The 11,764-nt window shown below is 17.8% G+C and overlaps 3 protein-coding genes and 1 non-coding gene across 4 annotated transcripts; 3 read left to right on the top strand and 1 right to left on the bottom strand.

Moving 5' to 3' along the window:
- Positions 1-332: 332 nt before the first annotated feature.
- Positions 333-647, top strand: PRSY57_0808800 (histone acetyltransferase subunit NuA4, putative; the record flags this gene model as incomplete). The annotated part of the gene is made up of 1 exon (XM_012907027.2): positions 333-647. The coding sequence occupies one exon, from the start codon at positions 333-335 to the stop codon at positions 645-647; it is 315 nt and encodes a 104-aa protein (XP_012762481.1).
- Positions 648-1,064: 417 nt separating this feature from the next.
- PRSY57_0808700 (hypothetical protein) lies at positions 1,065-3,617 on the bottom strand (the record flags this gene model as incomplete). Its single annotated transcript, XM_012907026.2, has 1 exon — positions 1,065-3,617. The coding sequence occupies one exon, from the start codon at positions 3,615-3,617 to the stop codon at positions 1,065-1,067; it is 2,553 nt and encodes an 850-aa protein (XP_012762480.2).
- A 639-nt stretch (positions 3,618-4,256) lies between these two features.
- On the top strand, positions 4,257-4,738 carry PRSY57_0808600. Its single transcript, XR_002204060.1, has one exon. It is a non-coding gene (non-coding RNA).
- A 2,699-nt stretch (positions 4,739-7,437) lies between these two features.
- PRSY57_0808500 (asparagine-rich antigen Pfa55-14) lies at positions 7,438-11,442 on the top strand (the record flags this gene model as incomplete). Its single annotated transcript, XM_012907025.2, has 1 exon — positions 7,438-11,442. One exon carries the CDS (start codon positions 7,438-7,440, stop codon positions 11,440-11,442), a length of 4,005 nt encoding a protein of 1,334 aa, XP_012762479.2.
- Between the last annotated feature and the right edge of the window lie 322 nt (positions 11,443-11,764).

The raw sequence follows: 11,764 nt of genomic DNA, 5'->3' as shown, positions 1-11,764 counted from the left end.
AAAAAAAAAAAAAAAAAAAAAAAAAAAATACTATATATATATTATATTATATATATATATAAAATAATAAATAGATGCTTATATATTTTTTCAATATTATATATAATATTTATTTTTAAAATTTATTCACAAATAAAAAAAAAAAAAAAACTATATGTATAAAATATATTTATATATTATAATATAATATATTTATTTAAAAAAAAATAAATTTTTTTTTTTTTTTTTCTAATTTTATTTTTTAATTTCTTTATTTATTATTATTATTATTATTATTATATATATATATATATATATATAATATGCATAATATAATATTAGATTAGATAAAAATGAAACATAAGGTTAAACGTGATATAATGAAATGTAAAAAAAAGCTGGAAAGTTCTATAAAAGCATTAGAAGATAAAATTTTAAGACTTGAATCAGAATATCATAAGAATTGTAATGTTAATGGAGGGAATTTAATAAAAGGATGGGAAAGTCATTTAAGAAAAACACCATTAGAACCTTTGAGTTTCAGGACATTTAGAGATGACTATGGAGATTCATATGTAGAAAGAATGTTATCATTAACATCATGTACGTCTCCTGCCACAGCTTTATTTCCAAGTGAAGATACAATAAGAGAAAAACGTAAAATGTAAAATTTGGAAAAACAAAAGAATTTTGTCATGACAATAGCATATATATATATATATATATATATATATGAATATATTTATAAGTAATATTAAATTAATATATATTTAATTTAATGAAACAATATTGTTAGGTTTTAATTACTATCTATACACTTTAAATTAGAATATAAAAATGAAATGAAGGCTATAACCTTACCTTTTGAAAAAAAAAATTTTAATTATCAGATTGCAAATAAATTACCAAAAAAATAGTTACATATATACATTAAATGTATTTATTAAAATTGTGTAACAAAATAATTTATTAACATACAATTTGTATATATATATATATATATATATATATATATATATATATGTATATACAAATGATCATTTAATTATATATATTTTATTTATTTTATTTTATTTTATTTCATTTCATTTTTTTGTTTTTTTCATTTTATCATAATTTTCTAAAATTTTTTTTTTAAACAAATTAACTTTAATTTTTTTTTGTAAAATTCTTTGTCTTTTAATACAATGTTTTGTTCTTCTTCTTTTTGGCTTAATATAATTTTTGGATAGTTCCTTAATTTCGGACCATCCTTCATTAGGTATAATTTTAAAAAATCTACCTTTAAAATAAAAGGAATCTTTTTTTATACTATTCCAAGGTAATTTCCATAAAGATTTATTATTTTGATCCATATCTATTTCTTCAAAATATTGTCCTTTATTAATATAGAGATCTATTTCATTATTTTGTTTTTTTTCTTCATTTGTTTCTGTTTTTACCAAAGTAGTTTGCATTTTAAATGATGAGTTGTTTAATTTGTTAAATCGTTTATATACATATATATCACAATCATCATCAAGAATAAAATTTGTATTTTCATTATTATTAAAATGAATATCCTGTTCATTTTGTTGATTCTCTTGAATATTTAACTTGTTGATGTTATATGTACTTTGTATAGACTCTTCATTATTATTATTATTATTATTAACATTTAATATATCACCATTCTGCTTCTTATTTATTATAATTTTTTGTTTATTTTCCTTATCTAATTCATCATTTAATATAAAATCATTTTGTAATATATCATGTCCAATTATTATCTCCTTATTTGGTAATGTTTTCATTACATCCTTACTGTGTTTGTCATCTTCTATCTTTTTTTGTTTATCTATAAAATGTTCAATGGGTAGACCTGTATATTCTGATGATAAAATGATGTCATAAATTTTCGGTCTTTCGATAAATTTACTAGATTTTTTCTTGTTTTTTTTTGTTGAATTTTCTATTAAATCTATATTATTGACATTGTCAATTTTTTTATTAGAATCTTTTTTAGCATTCATTAAATAATTAATTTCCTCTTCACTTTTATTTTCTTCTGTTATTTGAAAAGTATCTGGAATATGACCTCGTATTTTTAGCTGTACATACATATCTTTTTTGGCTGAGCATTCCCCTAATAATTTCGTATATGATGATAAATGATAAGGATGAGTTAATATATTTGGTATTTTTCGAATTCCCATGTTATTTTCATATCTTACAAAATCAAATAATCTCTTTTTAAAATATTTATCATACATATTAACTATAAAAGCTCTAGAGAATGTACCATATTTCCTAACATAATTAACTAAGAAGGGAATACTTATAGTTTCATAACATCTAGAAAAAAGTGCAATAATTTCTGCATTTTTTGAACAATTTAATACTTGACCTAAATAATTAATCATATTTTCATAAGATATTTGAGAATATTTATCTCTATACATACCTAATCTACTTATTATTTTTAAACACAATTCTGCACTACAATTTTTTACAATATTATATGCAAATAAATTATTTAATATATTACATGGAATATTATCAATATCTAAAATTTTGATGGTTTCCACATGATCATAATTAATATTATTATTGACTGGATAATAATTATAATTTTTTTTTTTTTTTTTATTATGATAATGATTATTATTTACGTTAATTATTGGGTTATTTGTATTATTTATAGAATCGATTAAGTTTTTATAATATTCTTCTTTGTGTTTATTGTAATTATTTATATTTTCTTTACTTGAGTGATTAGTATTTCGAGATAATTCTTCAGCTATTCTTAATTTACATAAAATTGAATTTCTAAACATTGAAAAATGTTCTTCATGTTGTTCTAAATATTCTTTCATTTTTTGGGTTTCTTTTACTTCTTTTTCATATATTTCATTAACAAATGAATTTGAAAATTTTTCCTTACACTTTTGGTTATCATGTTTTTGTGGTACATTTATATTTGTGTGTACACAATTATCTATTTGTTTAATAATATTTGTAGATGTTTCATCAATATCATTTATTTGGTTTTTATTTTTTTTTTCATCCTGAATATCTAACTTTTTATTATTTTTATAAATACTATTTGCTGATGCATGCCAAAGTTCTCCTATTAAACTTGAGTTTAAGTTGTTTGTTAATAATAAGGTATCTAAATCGTCATCTATATCTTCATTATATTCATCATTTGTATATTCATAAGTGTTATCAGTCGAAGTTTCATTAATTTGATTGTTTTTAAATTCATGTGTGTCATCACAAAAAAAAAAATTATTACTAAACTTATCATCGTCATTTTCATTTGCAGAATGAAAATCCTTATATTTATCATCATTTTTATTTTGTAATACTTTCTTCTTGTTTTCACTTGTTTGCTTATTTAAAAAGTTTGTTTTTTTTCCTATAAAATTATGGTTCAATTCATTTTTATCATCAATATGGTTAATATTATTTTTATATTCAAATGATAAATTATTACAGTTTTTGTCCAGTGAATGTATTTTATCAAATGAATTAAACCTTCTAAATAGAAAAAAACGATTATCTATTCTTTTCGTTTTTTTCTTATAAAAAGGAATTATTAAATTCACCTGTAAACATTCCAAACTTATGAGGGAAAATTTATTTGTAATACGCATTTCAAAAATGGATTCATAATAAATTAGTCATTTTTTTTAAATAAAACAAATGCACATGAGTGAGTAAAATATATGGACCCAAATGGGTAATTAAATGAAAACAACGAATTTTTACAAAAAATATATTATATAAATAAATATATATATATATTATATTTTTATTTATATATATATATATATATATATTTTTTTTTTTTTTTTTTTTTTTTTTATACTTTTGAAATGCACTGGCATTCACGTATAAATAAAATATTTATATTATATATATATTATTATATTATATTATTTTATTTTATTTTATTTTTTTATATTGTGTAACTGCCATGTTTTTATTTTATATTTTATTTATATATAATATATATAAGTGATAAAAATAATACACATTAACTTTTCACAAAGAATTTTTATATGTTAAAATATTACAAATGGATATAATAACAAAATTGTTGTTACATATTTTATTCATCTAGAAAATATTTAAATAAGATATTTGTTAACACGAAAAAAAAAAAAAAATAATAATAATAATAAATAAAATACATATATATATATATATATATATTTAACAATTTAGAGGGGTAAAATATGTCAGTTTTATGTCACACCTTATTTAGTTTTTTTAAGGACCTTAGGAGTTTATACAAACCATATACAGCATTTTCTTTCTTTTTCTTCCCATGTGCTATAAATATGTATGGAATTATAAAATTTAATAATTCAGATTACCATATAAATAAAAGCGTAACAGATGCCAATGCATATATGAAAAGGACTGCCCAAGAAAAATAATACAATGAAATAAAATAGAAATTGAACAATATCTTTTAAATGGAAATGAGGAAGGAAGAAAGAAAGAAAAAAAGAAAAAAAGAAAAAAAGAAAAAAAGAAAAAAAGAAAAAAAGAAAAAAAGAAAAAAAGAAAATCGTATAATATTTCCTAAAGAAATAAAATATTATATTATATATATATATATATATATATATATATATATAGTTGAATGGTTTAATAATATAGAACAAATTGAATATTTTTTTTTAAGAATGTGTAAAAAAGTATAAATGATAAACGTATATACGTTTTAATTTAAAAAACCAAAAAAAACCAAAAAATAATAATGAATAGGAATAACTGCAATGTTGTATAACATATTGTAAATGTTTTATTTTTAAACATCAAAATGTTTTTTTCATTAATTTTTTTTGATATTTTTTTTTTTTTTTTTTTCTCCATTTGATATATATCTATTTTTTTGTTTTAGAAAAACTTTTTCAAACATAACTATAAAACAAAATACTTATGTAAATATTTATGTTTAATATGAGAAAGATTATCTTTTTGTATTTGTACATTTTTAATGTGCATTATAGAATAAAAATTTTAATAGTTTTACACAAATTTACAAAGTTAAAAAATAGAATATAATGTAATTTGCATAAGCTTAATTTTTTTTTTTTTTTTTTTTTTTTTTGGTAACAATGTAGTTTAAGGGGAATATTAAAAAAAATAAAATAAAAGGATTGGATAATAACTATTATACATATGTATTCTATAAATTATTTCAATTGTATCATTACACATTTTTCATATTTGGCTTTTGAAATATAACATTATTATTATATTTAATATTCTTATGTTATTCAAAATGCTTTGGATAATTAAAATGAAAAGTAAAAAAGAGTAGGAAAATAAAAAACATACATATGTAATATATATATATATATATATATAGACATGACGATTAAACATACATCACATAAGACTGATTAATATGTAGAGATAGTTAAGCAAAGTAATATAAAATATTACATTTTACATACATAAAAAGGTTATTAAAAACTGTTCCCATAAATAAATGTACATATAATATATATATATATATATATATATATATATATATATATATATATTTGCTTTATTAAAAAATTTAGAATACGTAACAATTTTTTCTTTTTATTAGTTCATATTAATGTATTTTTAATATTTAAATGTTAAGTAAAACATAGGTAAATATATATATATATATATATATATATATAAATATAATATTATTTAAATTGTTAATGTAAGAATTTTGTATACATATGTAAAATATATATTATTTAATTATAAATAATTTTTATAAAATGTGCTCAAAAAAGAAATAAATTTTTTATTACATTATTATTTCCTGAAATTAGTACATAAATTAATTCTTTTATTTATTTCATTGGGTTTATTTTTAACTTAAAAATCAAATATATATATATATATATATAATTATTTATTTATTTTATTATTTATGTTTAAATAAAAAAAAAACTAATTCTTTAACATATAAAATTTTATATATTCTACATATATATATATATATATTTTTTTTTTAATAATATATATACTTTGTAGGCCATACTACATTTCCACTACATATGTTAATAAAAAAAAAATAATAATATAATATATTTATAACAATATATATATATACATACATACATTATACATTATAACAATATATATATATATACATACATACATTATACACTATAACAATATATATATATACATATATACATTATACATTATAACAATATATATATATACATACATACATTATACACTATAACAACATAAAAAAAAAAAAAAAAAAAGGAATATTTTATTTATGTATATAATGGGGAAATGGAAATTTGTTTTTTTTATTATTTTTTTTTTTTTCCAATTTATTTTATTATATTATAAATAGAATTAATTTTATGTATTATTTTCAAAGAAAAAAAAAAAAATAAATAATAAACATAATTTAAGAACAGTTAAAAAAAAAATATATATTATATATATATATATATATAATATATTTTTATTTATTTATCATATTGTTATATATAATTATATAAATTTTATGATATATTTTATTATATTTATTAAAATTTCTGTTTTTAATATATAAATATAAATATATATTTATATATATTATATATATATTTATATATATTTATAGTATATATTTATATATATTTATTTATTTCCATAAATTAAAAAAAAATATTCTTATAACATCCTCAAATGAGGCTTGTTTTATTTTACATATAAATTTATTTATTTTTATTTTTATTTTTATTTTTTGTTTAATAATAAATGGATGATTGATAACGTTCCCAGTTTTATTTACAAAATTTTATAAAATAAATAAATATAATAAACTCACAATCATTCTTTTTTTTTTTTTTTTTTTTGTGTTTTACATGTTTGAGCAGAATATGTTGTTTATTTATATACAACTTACAAAAGATAATTTCTTTTTAAATGTTTCATTTTGAAAGATTATATTTATTATTTATTTATAATTGTGTGTATATATCTTAAAAAAAAGAAAAAAGTTTATATATATCAAAAGATATAAAATGTTTATAAAAACATAAAATTGTATGTACAATTTGTATATGAAATGTGTAACAAATTTTATAATTTAAAATTTTAAAATTATAATAAATAAATAAATATATATATATATATATATATATATATATATATATATAAGAACATATTTTAAACAATCATTGATATTATTGCATTTAATTAAAAGGGGTAATCCTAAAAAAATAAGTGTATATATTATATAAAATAGTATAATATATGTTTAAAAAATTATTAATTTCATTTATATACATAAATGAATTGACGTATTTTATTTATATCCTCTTTGTAATTACAATGTTGATACTTACATATTAATAAAATATAATAAAGTATAAACATAATATAATAGTAATTATAATAATAATAATAATAATAATAATAAAAAAAATAAAAAAAAAAGGATCTTCGAAGTAGTATAATGAAAATATGAATAATAATAATTATTATTATTATAAGAAAAATAAAAATACGAATAAGAAGACTAGCTTTCTTGAATCAAAATATGATAAAGTTGTAAACAATGTATTAGGGTTATTTAAAAAAAATAACAGAAACAAATTTCTTTCAGCATCTTCAGCCTTATGTAATGATGTACATGAACAAATATTAAGCTCAAGATTATTTCTGGATTTGTGTGAAGAAAAGGAAATATTATTATACAAGATATTAAAAAAATTGAATATTTTAAATTTGATTTATTTTCGTTTTTTAAAAGAAGAAGATATTGAAGATGTTCATGATTTACATAAAGAATTATTCCCTGTAAAATATCATTCGGATTTTTACTTCAGTATATGTAATTTTGATGATAATACAATAATTGATGATGATATTATAAAAACTATGGAGAAAATAACTAGTTCCTTCAAAAAAAATACAAACAGAAAAAGATACAATAGTAATAATAATAACAACAACAACAATAATAATAATTGTAGTAATAATTGTGGTAATAATTGTAGTAATAATTGTGGTAATAATTGTGGTAATAATCGTAGTAATAATTGTGGTAATAATCGTAGTAATAATTGTGGTAATAATTATGGTTGTAATAATTACAATGAAATTGCTTCGCCATTAAAAGAAGGGAGTCATAATACAAACAGTAATAATTTTAAAGACATTAATTTTGCAAATAATTATGAATGTAATAATTATAATAATGTAAATTCATATGATGAATTGTCAACAAATTGTTGGAACGTAAATGATGATGAAATGAATGATATAGACAATTATTATGATCATGATGAGTATTTAGAAGAAACACAAAATGATATTTTAAATAAATTTAATAATTCAATAGATAAAAGTGGAATAGAAAAGAAAAAAATAAATAAAAAGTGGAAAGAAGATCAAATATTTTCAGTGGGTGTATTTTTACCATTTTCCTTTATCGATTATATTAATAGTGATTATATAAATAAATTGTTGAAGAGAAAATGTATAGAAAAATTGGGAGAAAAGGATATTTTACTAGACTATATAAGATTTATGGATGATTGTAATGTTAAATATGAACAAAATAATACAAATGATAAATTTGATAAATGTGATAAATTTGATAAATGTGATAAATTTGATAAATTTGATAAGTGTGATACTTTTGATAAATTTGATACGTCTGATAAATTTGATACATTTGATAAATATGATACATATGGTAATTGTTATAATTATGATGATAGTAATTCATATTGTCATGATACTCATATTAATAATATGAAGTCACATTCAAATTCTACAAATAACAGTCAAAAAAGTACTTCAAATTGTACTTATGAATCATTTAAAACATATTGTAATTTAGAAACAGGGGATAAATACTATAAAGAAAATATGAATTATGATAATTTAAAAAATCAAAGGAAGTGGACAAATGAAGTAGATGCTAAAGAAATGTCAGATTTTATTTTATCATCAAATGAATGTAGTAATAATATGAATGATAAGGAAACACAAATTGGATTTGATAGTCTAGACGAAGAGGAAGCTTTTAAAAAAGAAGATATACAAGTTAATCCTAATAAAAATTTTTATGATTGTAATAATAATTCTTCGCCTACGAATAATATTAGTCATTATAAACATTATGATATTTTTAATTTTAATGACAAAAAAGAGGAGCATACAAACTTTAATAAATCTAATAATAATAATAATAATAATAATTTGAAAAGCACGACTTATAATATGATTAATCCCCATAATGTTTACAGAAATGTAGGTACATTACCATGTAATATACAAAGAAACAATAACAATAATAACAGCAACAATAATAATAATAATAATAATAATAATAATAATAATAATAATGACTTTGTGTACAATTCTTTTAATAATATAAATTATGATAATGAAAATATTTATAATATATACAAAGAACTTAAACAAAAGTGTCAACTATATAACGAAAGGAATAGCTTAGAAGAACATATTAAAAATAATATGAAATACAAAATACATTTAAGTAAAGAAATGTTAAATTTATACAATCCAAATGAAAGAAAAATGAAAAGAGATTATTTGATTGGATGCTTATCCTCTTTAATTAATTATGATGATATTATTAATGAAAAGGATTATAATAATATTTGTGATTTTTTTAAAAACAAGTCAAATAATAACAAAAAGGGAAAGAGCTATTTAAGGTATATGTATGATACGTCGAAGAATTTTCTAGAAAATTATATGCCTATAGAAAGATGTTTTAACTCGAAAAATGACGATCACATATATGAAGAAAATTTTAAGGATGATAAGTTTAATTATGATCATGAATATAGTGACGACAACAACAGTAACAATGATAGTAATAATAATAACAACCACAATAATAATAATAATAATAGCAGTAATGATAATAATTGTAAGAATTATTATAATTATAATAGTAATAATAATGTAAAAGATGTGTTATATAAAAACCATAGAGAACAAGATGAATTGACGAATGAAGAAAATAATTTCAATCAATGTATAGAAGAATCATACACACATTTAAATAATATAAAAGATAATTTTAATTATTCTGGAGATATTAAATGGAGAAAACAAGATAATTTATTTTGTAATAATATATTAAAAGATTTATCAATATTAAAAAAAAACAAATGTGTAAAAAAAGATGCTCGTTTTGAAAAAATTTTATATGAAGAAATTTATATGAATAAAAATATAAAAGCAATGTCAAAGAAATATGTAAAAAAAAAAATTAGTAGTATATATATTTTAACAGTTGGAGTAAATGAATATTTCCGAGGACTTAGTTTAGCATCTTACCTTATTGAATACACTATTTATTTTTTTTATTTTATTCTATATAAAATGTTTTCATATAATGACAAATTTTATTGCTATATTGATAATTATACATTCTATAGTTTCTCTAGTAGTCTTAAGGATGAATATAATGAAATTTTTGATGAAGGGGTTATAAGTGATTATTCTTCAAAAGGCATGGAAAATAATGAAGAAAAAAAAGATAAAGAAGCGAACTCTTTAATTATATATGATGAATGTGAAAAAATAAATCCAATAAAAATTAATGACAATATATATAATAATAAAATATCTTGTGTTGATGATGAACACATTACATATAATAATAATAATAATAATGTAAACGAAGAAATTAATGCAACAAAAAAAAAAAAGAAAAAAAAAAAAAAATTTTACACATTAAAATACACCAACAGCTCACTGAATGTATGGGGGAAATTTAAAAATACAAATAGTACAGAAAATAATGATTATAATAATGGTAATAATGATTTTGATATTAAACGTAAATCTTGTAGTATGAACAGTAACATTTTGCTAAGATATATTCCAAAAAATCCAAAAGGCAAAAATAATTATAGTATTTGTAATAGTGTTATAAAAGAATGTTATATGCAAATTATATCAAATGATTATTTTCATCATCTATATCATAATATTCGTAATAAACACAATGAACTCAGAAGAAAAGTAAAACATATAAAAAATATAAATAATATGGAAAATGATAATAATAAAAAAAAAAGTAATAGTAGTACTACTACTACTAATAATAATAATAATATTAGTAATAAAGATAATTCATCATATCTAATGGCTAATCTGATCCAACCCAAAAATGCTTTGTTCCCTCTTCGTATAAATAACAAAATATTAAACTTTTTTGTTAATAACTTTTGTGCTTATAATCTAAAAAATAAAACATCTTTTAATTTACAAAAAGTTAATACTGTCAAACCATTTATAAATAATAATGAAGAAAATTATATTCTTCCGTTGTACATATATTTACATGTTATAGACTATAACAAAGCAGCTATTAATTTGTATAACAAATTAAATTTTGATTATGTGCATACATATGAAAACTTTTATTACATTAATAAAATTGCCTTTTCATCTTATTTGTATGCTTATTTTTTTTAACCCTAAACTGGAATAATATATATATATATATATATTTACCCTATATCACTGTGACATCAAAATAATGCATACCTATATTTTATATAGTGGAATGCTCATTTTTTAAAAAAAGTTCCTCATTATATATATATATATATATATATTACATGTCTAATATTTAATATATCATATGTCATTTATTATTATTATTTTTTTATTTTTTTTTGTGTTTTTTATTGTAATAGTTTAATTTTTAATTTTTCTTAGTTATCCATTATACCTTATATATATATCGCAGTGAATTTAATTAATTTTTTTTTTTTTTTTTTTTTTTTTTTTTTTA

This window comes from Plasmodium reichenowi, chromosome 8 (genome assembly GCF_001601855.1).
Source record: "Plasmodium reichenowi strain SY57 chromosome 8, whole genome shotgun sequence".
Classification (NCBI taxonomy): domain Eukaryota; phylum Apicomplexa; class Aconoidasida; order Haemosporida; family Plasmodiidae; genus Plasmodium; species Plasmodium reichenowi.
This window is presented reverse-complemented; position numbering and strand designations above follow the sequence as displayed.